We start from the raw sequence: 16,126 nt of genomic DNA on the forward strand, positions 1-16,126 counted from the left end.
GTTCATTAAATTCAAAAAACTATGATGTAATTTTATATATATTTTTTGATTTACGGGGCTTACATTCTGCAGCGCCATCTATTGCAAAAAAATTTCAACTAAAATTGGGAACTCAGGGGGGAAAAATTTACAGCCCACCACATGAGTTTTCTGCAAGAATTATATTTTTATCATTTACCGTTTTCTTTTTATAAATTTTTAAAAACAGTCAGTCTTTTTCAGGACACCCTGTATGTATTATTACTGATAAGTTGAAATGCACACAGCTAAATTTCATAATATAAATATGAAACGAAGTTAAATGTGTTAAAAGTCTGTTTCATAATAATTTTAAATTTCTTACCAAATTGAGTACCTGCGCCTGACCCCTCAACGTCTTTTTCGTTTTGATCAAATTCTTCATCAATATGATCGTAATTATAATCAGCTTCGTTATTTTTTCTGTCAGATACTTTCAATTCTTGGTCATCAAAAGGAGAAAATGTGGTGCTACTTGTAATTACAGGGATAGTTTCTTCTTTCTCTCTTTCATCGCTATCAGTTTCCTCATCATCATCTTCATCAGAATTATTTTCTTCTTTTTCTTTTTCATCGCTCTCAGTTTCTTCATCTTCATCAGAATTACTTTCTTCATCATCTGTTGTTTCTGCTTTAATTGGTATCTGAAAATGCAGTGATTTAAAAAGAGTTATAAAAAATATAGCCTAATTACTGTGTGTTTACCAAAATGAAACTTATTTTTCTATGTTAACTGTAAATCACAAAATAAGTTAAAACAGCTGATAAAAAAACTGTTTCTCGTAACTTCTCTAAACTGAAAATTAATTTCATGCATCTTTGGGAAAAGATAAAAAACCCAGAATCCTAATTCAAATAATCGTTAACTAGTTGACCTTTTCTTACGCAAACAGGAGAAAATAAATAATAGAAAAAACGAACCCTGATTCCCATAAAAATTTCAGCACAGATCCAGTGTTTCTAAAACTTTAAGAAGTTTCAGCACATTTCCAGTATTTCTAGCGTTTCGAGTGCCAGCAAGACACTTTGAATTATTAAGAAAAGCCGTCGTAGAATTATTTAGAAATACCATTTAACTACTTAAGTTTCTTAAAAGACTATAAGACATTTTAATAGTTATGTGAGAAAATGTGTGTTAAGAACACTATCATGAAATTTTTTCATTCATTTGTCGGACTTTTTTTGGTCATTTGGAAATTCATATTTGTGTTTTACGATAAAAATTAATCACAGTTCAAGATAAAAATGAAACACATACACCTTTGTTACCACAAACACATACATACTAATATTAGTTACAAAATATTTGTCACTACGCCTTGTTTTTCAGTATTTTACGATCAAAACTGAAATAGTTATTCCACATTGAATAAATTTAAAAGAGACAAAGGTGTTATGGATTTTACCAAGTTCACTTTTATTAAGACAAAGAATTAATGCCGATAGTCTCTGCAGAAAAGTGCAATTACTGAATTACTCGACAAACGCAGCGGTACATAAAACAATAAAAAATTAACATACACGACGTGAGTTTTTAAATTAAGTACCGTTTTGATATAAAAAAAAGAGCAATTACAGATAGAGCAAAGAAATTTATTGGACAAAAATTTACCACCCTTACGTTATTTTTCGGCATTGCTCCTGTGGTTTTCCAAGCATTTTTCATAGCGTGGTGCTGGTTTTTGTATACCTATTCGTAGAAAGTTACCGTCTGTAGGAGGATTCTTACAGGGCTTTGGCTGGGATTTTTTTGAACATCCTCCGGACTGCCCCGACCTCGCTCGCAGCAACTTTCATTTGTTTCGGCACCTGAAGTTTTCCTTGGCGTTCGATGGCACAACATCAATGATGAGCTCAGAGAATATGTTACCTTTGATTAACTACACAGGCGGCAACTTTTTCCGAATGGGTATACGAAAACCTGTACCACGCTATGACAAATGCTTGGAAAATCATGGAAGCAATGTCGAAAAATAGCGTAAGGTTGGTACATTTTTGTGCAATAAATTTCTTTGCTCTGTCTGTACTTGTTTTTTTATTTCAAAGCGGTACTTACTTTAAAAACATGCCTTGTATATAAAAAAAGAAAGAATATAAAATCTACCTTGGGTTTTTTTTTTGAACTATCGGCTTTGACATCATCCTCTTCATCATTATAGTCATCATAATCGTCATCTACTGTCGTTGTCTTGTGACCCGATCCGGATTCTTCGAAACTGAAATCCTCGTCGTCAATGATGTCCCCTCGCAGTGGCAGTTGGTCACTTTGGATGCTAGAAATAGGTCGAGACCGAATCTCTTGACGGTCAGCGGTGCGAAAATGCTGCGAATAAGTCAAACAGGTTTTGGCAAGGATATCAGTAAAATAGTAACTATCGGTACATGGTGGTATATGTTAAACGCAAATACAAGTACAGGGTTAGCATAAAAGAATATCCCGATTTTAAAAAATTGTATTTCATAAACTATTACACTTTGCACTATAAATGATATATAAAAGGAAAGAAACTGTGAAAAAAATTTTTTTTCACTCACAAATGTTCAAATTTTCGATGTGTACTCCTTTCGTAACGCGACACACATCTATCACATGCATTTTGGAGCTGAGAGGAAAACATATTTGAGTGCTTTAAATTTCAACAGGAAGCTAACTACTAGTTGAAAAATGCTTGTAACATATCTTAAGTAAAATTTTGCTATTTGAACTGCTATCCATTAAAGTCAGCTACTTTTTGTTTTAAAAACATCTTAAATTTGCGATTTCATTGTTTTACACCCATTATTCTCTTTGTAAGGAGGTCTAAATCAACATGAACTACTATAGTCGTCATTTACTAATCATTTTTTTTCCTAATATTCATAATTCTTAATGAAATGTTCAGTAGTTGAATAAAATACGACACGTAACGAAACTTTTGACATTTCGAAAAATTATTTCTTTCATAGAAGGAAAAGAAACGAAAGAAAGGACTTTGTAAATGGCAATACGGGAAACAAGGGAGGTTTGACCTATAGGGAGACTTGACCCATCGAGATTTTTTCCATGAAAAATATATTTTGGAAAAAGTTAAATCATATTATTGGTTGACCAGTCTCACAACAGTATTCAGCAAGGACAAGCCATTTCAGAAAAAATAGTGGTTGACAAGTAATTCATTGTTAAATGATACTGAACCATTCAAGTAAATTTTGAAGATTTTAGAATTTTCAAATTTTAACCTCCAGTTTTGAGGGAAATTAATTTTAAAAGTACACATGTGGTATCCACTTTTCTAGCTGTATATTGATATGCAGTAATTTTATATAACTTTAATCGAAGTTGCTAAAAAATGAAGGTAAACAAAAGAAAGCTACCTAGGGAGCTTTGAACTAAGCTAACTAGGGAGACTTGACCCAAAGACTAATTTGATGTTTTTGATAAATCCAATGTTTTTTCAATGAATTTTGGTTAATGAATAGCTAAACTATTGCGATTAAAGTCTTAATAATTATATTTAATCCAAGCAATATTTCTAATATTGTGAATATGAAGGTCTGATTTTTTTTAACTCAATGAATAACTAAAATAAAGAGCATATTTGGTCTAATAAGTTGTTTTTAATTGACAAATTACTAAAATAATACTAATCTTCAAGCCCAATGATTTGTTATTTAATAAAACAACTGAAATATTGTTTAGTTCTGAGCTGATAAAGTTTTGAATTAGACTTCTGCTTTTCTGCTGAAATGGAATAAGATTAGTTTAAAAAAAATATGAATCACTTCACCTAAAGAGTGAAAATTTGTTCATTCACTTCAAGTATCACTTATTATAGCAGAAAACACCATCAAACCTGCATTTTTGATTTCAGTATCTATGAGTCTTCTTGCTCTCATAAAGGTGGGTCATGTCTCCCTAAGTTTTGGGTCAAGTCTCCCTTGATCTAGGGACACTTGACCCATATGCAGACTTGAGAATACATTTTTCTGTACCATTCCTACTGACGCTTATGCTATTATATATATATATATATATATATATATATATATATATATATATATATATATATATATATATATATATATATATATATATATATTATTTCGTTCTAACTATTATACAAAAAATGGAAAATAAAAAAACAAAAATTGGGTCAAGTCTCCCTAGTTTTCTCTATTCACATAATATAGATATTGCTCGATTCATTTGCTTAAATGAGAGATTTTTACTCATATATTTGCACTTTATATGATGGAATTGCACACTTTGGCCACTATTGTTTTGTATTCAAATATAAGGAACCATTATGTATTACAATATGAGTATCAAATTTCTAAAAAGTTTTCCTGTAAGTAAAAATAATGATTTTTACGAGTTGCGGGCGTGAGTGCAGTCAAAGTTAAGGTTTTTCTTTTTAATTTTTAACTAATACAAAGCGTGTAGAGGCAGCACAATATATTCATTAAAGTCGTTGAAATTTTAGTTGAAAAAAATCTACGTTTTACTTTACGATTTTTAACACACGCACGCACACACAAACAGAGGAATAGAACGTAGAATTTATGCTTTCGTTTTGAATCAAACACTAAGCAGTTGTTAGGAAGAAAAATGAAACTAAAATAGGTAAGAGCTTGACGTGTTTCGTATTAAGAAACAAATTAAATAACATATTGCATAGTTAAAAAAAATGAAACATTTCATATGTTAACTTTAAAGCATATTTTCGAATGAAACATACTTTTTACTTGAAAGAATGTTATGAAACTGCACTGAGCTTGTGTAGAAAGATAAAAAATTCTTATTTAATTTTCCTTTAGGGCTTAAAAGCCATGACACATTTTGCAGTTAAGCTAAGCCACAGATTTTAGACTATAAAGAACACCCGTTAATCAGCACTTTTCACAAATAACGTGCCATCTGCAATGTTTTCATTTAATTATTTTCAGGCAGGTAAAGCGATTTTCTTTTTGCATAAGGTCATCGTTGTGGATAGGTTTTAATATCTTATGCTAAAATTAAATTTTTCCTGGATCGGTACTTTTCTGCATAAAAATAATTTACCCTTTATATAAAATCAACACATTTTTTATTTTACATAGAACATTTTTGCAATAAACTGTATCAGTGCGTGTACTTAAGTCTCATAATAAAGTTTACAATGAGTGCGTCGAGACAAAAAGGGTGCAAATAGAAATCACCTATTGCAGTTTGAACAACCGCTTTGAAAACTTTTTTCATTAATGCTAAAGATTGCTGGGGAACGAAAAATCTCTATTTCAACTTTAGTAAGTATGGCTGTAACTTGAAAAATAATTTAGTTTATTTTTGATCTAATACAACAACTGACAAAACATAACTTTATTAGAGTTCATCCGTCTGGATTACGTATCTTTAATAGATCTGGATGTAGTGGGCCTCTCATAAAATCTACGAGTACCTTCACACTGGTAGCTGAGTTTCAATGTAGCACATCAGCGAAGATCTGCAAGCATGATTCGGAGTCACCTCGTAAAATAAAGGCAATAAGAAAATCTTTTCTTCGTCCATTCTCTTAATGTTAATACTTTTATTTAAAATGTAATTTTAATTTTTTTTGAAAAGTGTAAGGTGATTATAATAAAAGTAAACCCTGACAGCGACATCAAGCAGAAAATTTTGGAACTACTTTTTCCTTCGTCAAACAAAAGCTCATCGCTTCACAACTATTCCTATAAAATATCAAATTTTCTCTGAGCAGTAATTTTCAAATTAGAGCGCTCTGAATTCGTAACTTCAATTAAAAATACCATATATTAGTCTTGTTCTCACTTTTAATTCAAAGTAATAATAACACTAGTCAACACCTAAAATGCATCCGGCTAAAAAATATCTTATTTCCGAAGTATTTTGCCTCGCTAAACACGAAAATCACCATTAAAAGTTGAGATTAGCTCTAGTTTTCAAGATACATTGCCAACTAAGATAGTGACTTCCCACTAATGCTCTTTTTTCCTGGCAGATAGAAACGCCCCCAAGAGGCCGACTGTCCTCTGAACTTCGACGCTAGGTTAGAATAGAAAATTTCACTACATGAACATCGAAATGGACTACAAGAAATTTAAATTCTGGGAAGAGAAATGCTCAAAATTAGCCAAAATTTGCAGTTCTAGATCTTTTTCTTCTTCCACCCATGTTCGTTCTGCTGAGAATAATGAAGAACTTCGTGAAAGCTATAAAAAGAGACAATTTTGCCATACCTTAGAGAGAAATTTCTAAGATATATTGAAGCTAAGGTTGAGAAGAGAGAATTTTTAACGGCCTTTCAAATACACGTAATTATGAAAATCAGTGTTTTTGAATAAAAAATTGCGAAGGGAGAAAAAAACACCCAAGAAGCCTTTAAGGGTATATTGCAAGTATTTCTAAGCAGCAGAGAAGACGAGTACTAAAAGCAGTTGGTCAAACAATCCCTACTGAAGTTCTGTGACCATTGATGAATGATGTGTTCTTGAAACTCTATTTTGTTGACTTCTTCCATTATATATTATTTAAAAACTAAAGCTATACGCAGTGAGCAGGGGGAATGGTTTCACCAAGATATCTTTAAGGCAACGCAGATATCATTATCATTCGGCTGAGTTAATGCTCACCAAATGCTGCTGAACTATTACAAGGGATGGTCCTTCTTTGATGTAAAAAAAAAGCACTCGAAAATGAAGCGTTTATAGCAATAAGCCAAAAGCAACTACTGCTTTCCAAAAAATAAGCCTTGTTTGATGTAACAGAACCTATTTAATAGCATTTATTGCCCAGGATTCCCCCCCCCCCCCTTTTTAACATTACCTTTAAATGAATGTGTGGTTGCTGTGCATCTTTCTGCAGTGGGCTTTTATGCATCTTGAAAACAAGAGCTAATAAAAACAATCCACTACCATATTCGCTTTTTCTCGACCCAAAATTAGGGGAAATTGACTATTAAAAACCAGGTTGTAGACAAAATTGTTGACTAGTGTAATGGAAGTTTGCACCTTACCAGAGGTTGAGTCGTCGAGTTGCACTGGTTTTCCGCAGCATCTGGACTTCCTGTTATCGTAATTTGTTCAATGTCTCCCTGCAAAGGATATAAATAAGTAAGTCCAAGAACCACATAATTATGACAATATCATACAACTTTAAATAAGTTTAATTTAAGCATAAACGAAAAGAGTAATGCTTTATTCTACGCTTTTCGTTCTTATTTAAAATACAACGACGAACCACTTAGTGAAGACAGCCTTCAAAATGAAAGATTTTCAGAAAACATTATTGAGGCGTTTACTATTAAAACCAACTCAATCATCTAAAAATTTTACAAAAACACACGCTCACACGCACAAAAGAAAAGAAAAAAGAATTCGCAGCATCTACTTGTTTTTCTCTTACGAATTTATTTGTGGAGTTCTATTATCACTGCGGCAAAATACCCTCTCACCCCGCGGTTTCTACCTAAGACAAAAACTTGTAAATAAATATTTTATTGTTAAAAATAGCTACGAAGAAAGTTGTTTCATCCAAAGCCCATATAAACTTTAATATAAAATTACACAAGAAACTACTGATCCTATTAAAATCATAATATGCGTATAGTATTTCAAGTATTTAGCAAAACCGGCTGAATTCATTTATTTAAATTTTACAAAAAATACAAAAGACAAAAAAAAAAAAGAAAAAAAAACCTTTTTCCTTTTAATTTTCTAAAGATTTGTTTTTCATTTGAAAAACTTTCGATGTCGATTTAATTTTTGTTTTCTTTTTTAAATTGGTAGTATATTTCACTAGTGTTTTTCTCATTTACACCAATAGATATAGTAAAGCTACTGAAATTATTGAAATTGGAACAGTTTAAAATGAAGAAAGTGTAGCTTAACGTTAACCTCATTGTTTCATGATCAAGGAAGAAGTTGGAATCCTTGAGTTGGAAAAAACAAGGAAATGTGAGAAGAGCTATTGCGGCAAAATGAGCTAGCGGTAGTCAAACTAACTGATAGAGATCTTCATGATGTATTTTCAGTCAAGACAACGAAACTCGTATAAGATCGATCCCCAAACCAGATAAACTATCTTCTTACACATCTACAACCTAAGTTAATTTAAATGAGTGTCACGTGATATGAGGCAAGGAGCTTAAATTAACAACTGGACGCATCGAATGAGAAAGTTTCGAAGAAATAATGGAACGAGAGAAAATCATCCAATAAAATTTAGCAATGTAAGCCGCAAAAATACTGGTACCATTAAAATACATTCAAATTCCATAAATATTCAAATTTTTTGATACACATACAGCAGCGGGAAATGTTTTTAATGGTCGAGGGCTTATATCTTTCATATAGTTACTTTCCTTCCAAAATCAAAATTTTCTGAAAAATCATTTGTCAAACTTAACTAATATTCCTTTCTAGTATAAAGCCGTCAAAACCAAAACATGATGCAAAAATACATGCTTACAATAAACACAATAAATACAATATTATAGGCGTTCTATAGCAAAAGTCATTTGGTCATAAAACTGTAAGAAATTATATGCTCCACGCGGTTACATTGCTTAACACTTGACAGGGATTCCAAGATTAATAACTGGGATCTCCATAATTGCGTAATGGGGCTCTCCGCGATTGTCTACTGCGCAGATGCATGTGAGCGCCTGAGTTCATATGGCTATAGACAGTCGTGAATGCATGAATAGAAAAAATCTCCTGACCGAATAGCGGGATAACTTTATGGCATATCTCTTGACCGCTATTCGGGAAAAAGGGTAAATTGGCTGCCCATCATGTACTGTTCGTTTTTCTAAGCCGAGACTTAGCGCCAATTTGCGCATGCGTCAGGTCTGCTGTGATTTTATAAAAATAGGGAGGGAAACCCGGAAGTAAAAGGTTCAAAATATCGTGTTCAAAGACAATAAGTGCGAGCGATAAGTGCTCATCCCCAAGCTATCACCCCTTTTTGAAATGGAATCTGTCCTGACAGGTAGTGTTTGCTTTCGGGAACGGACAGTATATTGTGTCAGTGAATAGAAAAATAAATTAGTTGTGTGTTGTAAAAACATGGTCTCCTTAATTCTCTCCCTCTCCAACAGTTGATTTATGGAAAATGTGAAAAAGACGAAGTGGCGAAGATCCTCTTCAACATAAAGTAGCTTTGGTACATAGACAATGCTTGAAATAAGAGTTCGAAACCAAGTAAATTATTTTCATAGTTTTCATGACAATAAAAAAATTTAATCAGTACTTGTGCCAATCAGAGGCGTATACAGTCTACCATTTTAGGGGGTCATGTGAAGAATGACCTTCCTCCCCCCCCTCCCCCCAATGAACCTACAGTTTTGGGCTTGAAAAATTCCTTAAAATGCTTGGGTGTCAATAAAAAGCACAAAATCAGTCAGGAATGGGGCTCCTAATAGGCATAAACGTTGCAAATTACAATAAAAAAAGAAATGTCAAAAATTTACTTTCAAAACTTATTAATGAATTGAAAGGACAACAGATATCGTTTACATTTTATTCACACGGTGTTTAAACACAATGCAGATGGATACTATTTTCGAAGGTTTAGGGGGGAGGGTTATGACCTCCATGACCCTCCCCTTGCATCCACCACTAGTGGCAATAGTATTTTTTGGATAAATGACTTTCACTACAATGCTGGTGAATGTAAATGTTGTTTGCATTACGTTTTGGCTGCTTTATAAAAATACAGCAACAAAACTCGCGCCATTCATATTTTGCGTCTGTCCACTGTTTACAAAGATGACGTATTATTAGAAGACAGTACCACCGTTTGGCAGTGACTGAATTCTTATTCCGGCAAATACTGGTACCTGTAAGCTTCAGCGAGGAGTTATCATATCACCAGCATTGGCACGAAAACCACATGTAGACCCTGCTAGCCCGCATCAGAAGACTTTCCTATTGTAACCCTTGCCAGAAATTGGCCTCCACTGAAGTGACCATAAGGTGTATAAAACAATTCCACTTGAAATCTTGGATTTAACTAAATCAATTGGTGATTAATCTATGACGCGATGCTTGCTAAAATTAGCCGTGGTATTTAATGTATATTAAAGAGATTCTTTAAAATGAGTCTTCAAAAGTTTGCCTGGATGAACTTTGTACCATATGCATGGATTTATCCGTTTTATGTAGCAAAAAATCGCTCTTTAACCTTTTGCCAAAGTAATAATGTGTAAAAATGGGCCATTCCACGAAAAAGTCAACCGATTGTTCCGCACGTGACGGTTCAAATATTTCATTAAAATGTAATCATTTTAAAGGGTAATAACGAGATCTTATTGTTAAGATATCACACATAAGTTTGTAATTTGTTAAGCAGAAAACATTGTTCATTAATATTTTAAAGTATTATTTTTAATGACAAATATGAGTCATCACGTGCGGGACAAAATAATCGTTTTCCGTGGAATGACCTTTATATATAAATGACTGTGTGTGTGGGTGTGTTCCTTATACAAATCGCCAGTTTGTGTCAGATATTTGCCGAAGTTGGCACAGAGGAATTCACACAGGAGGATAAGGGGTTTTTCGCTAGAAAAATCCGTGAAATGGAACGCTTACGCATATTAATAACAATGACAAAATTTTGTAATCAAAAAAAATCCAAAGCGTCTTAAATTTTTAGTCATAAATAGCTCTTTTTTGCCTGTTGTCCTGAAGTTTTACACTACTTCTTTCCTTTGACCTGATTGTTGAACATGCGCCTTTTTACACAACCTTTATTTTGAAGTTGTCAGCACAACGCCGCGCAACGCAGCTAGCGCAATATACTTGAGGATTTTTGGAAAATAATGATAGCGATAGTCTTCTACAACGCAGTTAGCCAAAATACTAAAGGAACGCTAGGGGTGGGGGCGAACGAGGCAATATACAGTACACTCTCAATAACTCGAAGTATCAAGGGACCGGCTAAAACGTTCGAGTTATCGGTAGTTTGTTTCATTGGATGTTTCCACAGCGGTCTCAAGGGTTTGGGACCCAATGAAAACTCCGAGATAAAGGAATATTCGAGTTATAAACTTCGAGTTATCGCGATCCAACGGTAGTTTGATAACAAAAGCCCACTTTAGTCATCATTGATATTTCATCCAACTGCAATCAGACTTGCAGAGCACAGTTGATGATTCTTATCACGGTTGTTTAGAAGAGGAAAAGCGTATAGTGTAAGTTCGAAAGTTTAGAGACTTTTGTTGCAAAGAATTAAAAGCAGTTACAGTTACATTAAAAACAGCAGATATTAATCTGTTTGTAATATTAAACGATTAAATACTAGAGTAACGACACCAGTAACAGACATGCTTAAGACATCGCTCTCAGGTTAACGAAATTTTCTGAGCCTTTTAATGTATTTAGACTTTTAAAAATATTTTTATCTCATGCAACTACAACTCATCTAACGTTTGGCGGCTTCTGGATCCTCTGAATTAGTTAGTTCCATTTCAATTTGCTCAATTTCGAAAAAAGGTCCAACCCGCAGTAACAGACACCGACAATTCTGATGATACCCAATAACAGATAGGATGATGAAAGGAGGAGTAATGGACAGAATTCACCTTTCTCTGCAAAATGTGCAAAAGTTTTTTATTTTTAGATCAAGAACCTTATTAAATTCAAATGAACATGAAATACCGGCAGACCTCGTGGTGGCTGTTCATAGCTTTCCAACACTGCCTTGTAAAGACCGACTGGCTCATAAAATTCACTTGCACCGTATTCATGGGTAGCAGCATCATTAAGTTTATCCACCTAAAATTCTTATTATTTAAATCCAAACTTTCGACTGTCTGTTACTGGACCCTTGTCTATTACTGATGCCATTGCCCTAAATATATTTAGTTTCATGAATAAAATTAGACGAACTCGACAGTAAAACATAGTTTAGTTTTCCTTTGATATGATAATACTCCGCATTTATATCATTTCCCTACTTCTAACCAAGCATCTTCCAAATGATAAATATGGTAAGTTATTAACTTTGAAAAAAGAGTGAGTTTACTCCGAATGGATGCAAAGTATGTTTCTGAGCAGAAAAAATCAGGATTTTTAAAGACATTTCAAACGTTTTGAAATTTTTTTCGTTTCAACATCAAAAGTTTACCGCATGTGTATAAAAAACTAAGCGTAGCAGAAAAGAAATGCGCTCAAAGAGAGTTGAGAGAATAATATATTGAATTTATTTCGAGTAGCAGAAAACTCTTTTGGGGAGTTAAAAGAGATTCGAAAAGTCAATAGATGGTACGATATTTTCTAGTCTTTCTCTCAAGCTGTGGAAGACATCGATTTCAGCCCATCATGGTTATCTCTTTAGCTAGTTGGAAGATTTAAGACGTATTCCATTTTCAAAACATTTCGTTTCTGGCATTTATTATCAAAGCCAGTTTAATCCATGAATTTTTTAAAGTTTTTTTCCCGCAATTTGATACTTTTTTGATGGAAATCATAAAGTGATTTGGAACGCGCATCCATATCAATCAGGTAGAAAATTGTTCTTAAAACCGGTTTTCTTTAAAAGCACAGCACAACCCGTAATTTTTTTTTGTCATTTCTGTAAAATTTCCAAAAGCGGTTTGAGATGATTTTAGTACTAAACACTTCATATTTCCTTCATTCGTAGATTTCTGCCTTCATATTGTCGGCACCACACTAAACTAACGAATGAAAATTTGCACTTTTCTGGAGAGCCAAAACACACAGTATAATTTTTTTCCACCTGACACGTTTGGTTATTTTAAATGTTTTTAATTTTTGTTGATAACTTTAAAAGTAAAAAAAAAAAACAACTTTTTAAGTCGTTATAACTAGAAGTTCTTTTTAAGTGCAACGGCAAACAGCGAATTTGACAAACGCGATTTTTGACATTCGTTATCTTAGCATGGAGCCGACGATATATTTTCCTTTCTTCATAGATTTCTACAATGAGCGAAATTTTTTTTCTAAAATGTTGTCTAAACGTCTGCTAAGTTTAGACCTCAAAAATATTTTTCAATTTCATAAAGAAACCAAACATTTTTCATGTTTCATTACTTTATAAAATTAAAGCATATTTTGAAATCTAAACTTAGGAGACCTAGAAATTAGGACTCGACCGATGCATCGGCCTGGCCGATGCATCGGCGCCGATGGTTCAACAATTTAGCCATCGGCATCGGCATCGGCGGCCGATGCTAAATTGCAGGAAACATCGGCCCATCGGCCTTAAAAACATCGAAAAGCCGATGGAATTGGCCGATGTTTTTGAAAAAAAAAAGGACTTTTGATGTTTTACCTTTCAATATAAAGTGAAGGTTGTTTTCATACAAAATTGTTTACTTGAATTTCAGTATGAATTTCTATTTTAGTCACCCCTGAAAGAGTTTTTAATAGTGCATTTAGGTACCAAACAAGTTAATTATTGCGTTGTTTCTTGCTGCTGGATGTACGTATGTATCTCTCATAAGTCATAACTCCAAAATAGTAAACTGTAGAAGAGTAGAAGGATAAGTTTTCGCATGTGGGGTGTGCGTACGTTCCAGTTGTGCACTTTTTGTTTTCGATCGGGTGTTCTAAAAAGTCTGTTTACTCATTTTTTGTGGCTATTAATTACTTATTTCAATGCAAAACTAATATAAGCGTCTCAGACTAACGATCATTTGGTGATATATTGCCGAATTGGAGACCATGGAAACAAATATGAGATGGCGAAACTGATTTTTTAGTCATTTTGTTAGATTTCTCTTGAGACGACAGTAATTTTTAATTTTTCGATATTTGTAATATAAATCACAGTAATGCAGTCTTTTCTGTATAGCTTCGGCGGAGTTACAAGTTTGGGGCTCGTCGAAATACATTTTGGGGCCCTATTTCTCTATCACAAAAATTGTAAAACATTTATCATAAGCATTTTTGTAACTCCTGCGGTGTCCATATGGTTAAGGGGCCTCTCGCGCATTTGCTATATTTGAAATCCGCCACTGCACGTCAAAACAAACTCGGGTGCAAGTTTTGAAAGGGTTTTTCTGCTCAATGTTTATGATTATTTTGAACTCTATTTTTTACGACTATTTCTTGAATTTCCGAGAACACATGCGTGCCCCTCCTCCCACTTCCTCAATTTCTGAAATTAAACTCTAGTTGTACTTCTGAGTCGTTTAAAAGTAACACCATTCATAAAATTAGAGATTTTTCTTTCAAACTTTATCTATTGTTTAGAAAGAATTTAGAGCAATAATGTAAGAAATTGATTAAAGACTTTATGAATGGTGACATAATTCGGAAATCGAAGGGACTTTTGAATTTTTTTCTTCGGAAGTGCTGAAATAGATTCAGAAAATCTTTCGAAGCGTTGGTTTTAGCGGTTCTGTACTAAAAAAATTACACCGAGGTTAGAGCCGAAGTGTGAGTTACTGCAAAATCAGAGCGTGACCCCTCCCCCCCATTTCGTAATGCGCCATCTTTTTTATATCATTAATAGCGATCGATTTTTTTCTGTTGTAAGAATTATGTATTTATATAAAATCAATGAATAAATTATTTTCGTTTTTTATAGAAAAGTTTTTAAGGTTTTTCTATTATGCAATTTTTTAAATTTCAGAAAAGTATTTCTGAATTGAACAATTTAATTTGAACTTGTTTGTAAAGCTTCATAAAAGATTAAACAATCAAATTGTTCAATATTATGTGTGCAAACATCAGATCAAGTAGTATATGTATTCAGTTATTAACTTGGTGTAAATATTGAGTTTGTTAATTGTAGCTGCGTTGTAAGAACCTCGCTCTTTTCATGGCTATTTCTTTTTTCAGCAAAATTTATGTTACTGTTTTAGTTTTTTGAAAAATGCAAAATTTTCTATTCGTAAATTTTAAATAAGTATAAAAATATTCCTATTATGATTTAGTATTGTAATTTATCTGTTACCTTTTTGTTTAATTTGATGACCAAAAGCAATCTTTGCACTTTAATTGCGTAATTTGTTGACGGTTTCATAGTTTTATTCTTTTTTTTTTTGAATGATTTAACAACATAATTTAATGTTTTTTAACTAAGTATGTTTAGTGTACCTAAATCCATACATCATTATAATATTACTGAAATCTTAGTTATATGCTCAATTTAAAAAAAAAATCAATTGGTTATTAAACAGTCTCTTTGTTTTTCCTCCTTTTTTTGCTTCTTTCTTTCTTTCTTTTTTTTTTTTTTTGACTGTTGTTCTTTCTCTTTCATCATACAGCAGTCAAAAAAGGAGAAGCATAACTACACCTTATACAGATTGTACGTAGCACTATCCAAAAGTTCGGATACAAACTGTATAAAACCTTACCCAGAATAGTTCATATTACAGAAGCACATCCACCTTCAAAAGGTTACCTTGAGGGACTATGTACTTCTGTCAGTGTTCATATAACTTTTGGAAAGCACTCCTGGAAGCCAATTTTTCGCTACCTTCTATGATGCAGCTTTATCTTCTCCTGACGGAAGAAAGCGGCGTCCATCCAAAAGTTTTTTTGCTGGGAACAGGTAAAAGTCACACGGAGCTAAGTCCGACGAAACGTTACGTTATTTGTTTGTCATATCAGAGTAATGACCAATCGAACCGTGCATCCTCAACATGAAAGTGGCCTTCTTCCCCACGATGAAGTTAAAGCAGCAGATTAAGAGGCCTTACAGGAGTTTGCGAAAAATGTCTTCCAGGAGTGCTTCTAAAAAGCTATACGAACGTTGGCAGAAATGCATAGTCGTTCAAGGTGACTATTTTGTAGATAGATGTGCTTTGGTAATGTGAACTATTCAGGGTTCGGATTTATACAACTTATCCTCTAACTTTCAGATCATACTACGTACGTATGAGTTTTCAATTTACTATTTCATAACGTTTTTGAGTGACGTAAGTTTACGCGCATGAAGACATCACAAGACAATTTGCGGTAATTAACTGAGGAGGCGTTCAAAATGGATATTTCGGTCATCTACATGTTCTTAGGTACATATGCATGTACAGATGTGCCGAAAAAACTTGTGAAGAAATTGGGTGATCGTAAAATAGAAATTTAGGTCAAAATTTGATTTTTTTTTTTTTTGTGATTACAATTCCTTATTCGAAGAAAGGAAGTAAAGGGAAAT

General features: G+C 33.2%; 1 protein-coding gene across 1 annotated transcript in view; it reads right to left on the reverse strand.

Moving 5' to 3' along the window:
• Positions 1 to 16,126, reverse strand: part of LOC129216182 (uncharacterized) — a 334,520-nt gene that overhangs the window by 56,741 nt on the left and 261,653 nt on the right. Inside the window, exons 5-7 of the mRNA XM_054850361.1 lie at positions 7,011 to 7,088; positions 2,123 to 2,341; positions 344 to 662 (exon numbers count right to left, since the gene is read on the reverse strand). Of these exons, the coding sequence (XP_054706336.1) occupies positions 344 to 662; positions 2,123 to 2,341; positions 7,011 to 7,088 (616 nt within the window). The remainder of the gene's footprint in view (positions 1 to 343; positions 663 to 2,122; positions 2,342 to 7,010; positions 7,089 to 16,126) is intronic.

The sequence above is a fragment of the Uloborus diversus genome, chromosome 2, assembly GCF_026930045.1.
Source record: "Uloborus diversus isolate 005 chromosome 2, Udiv.v.3.1, whole genome shotgun sequence".
In the NCBI taxonomy this organism is placed as follows: Eukaryota; Metazoa; Arthropoda; class Arachnida; order Araneae; family Uloboridae; genus Uloborus; species Uloborus diversus.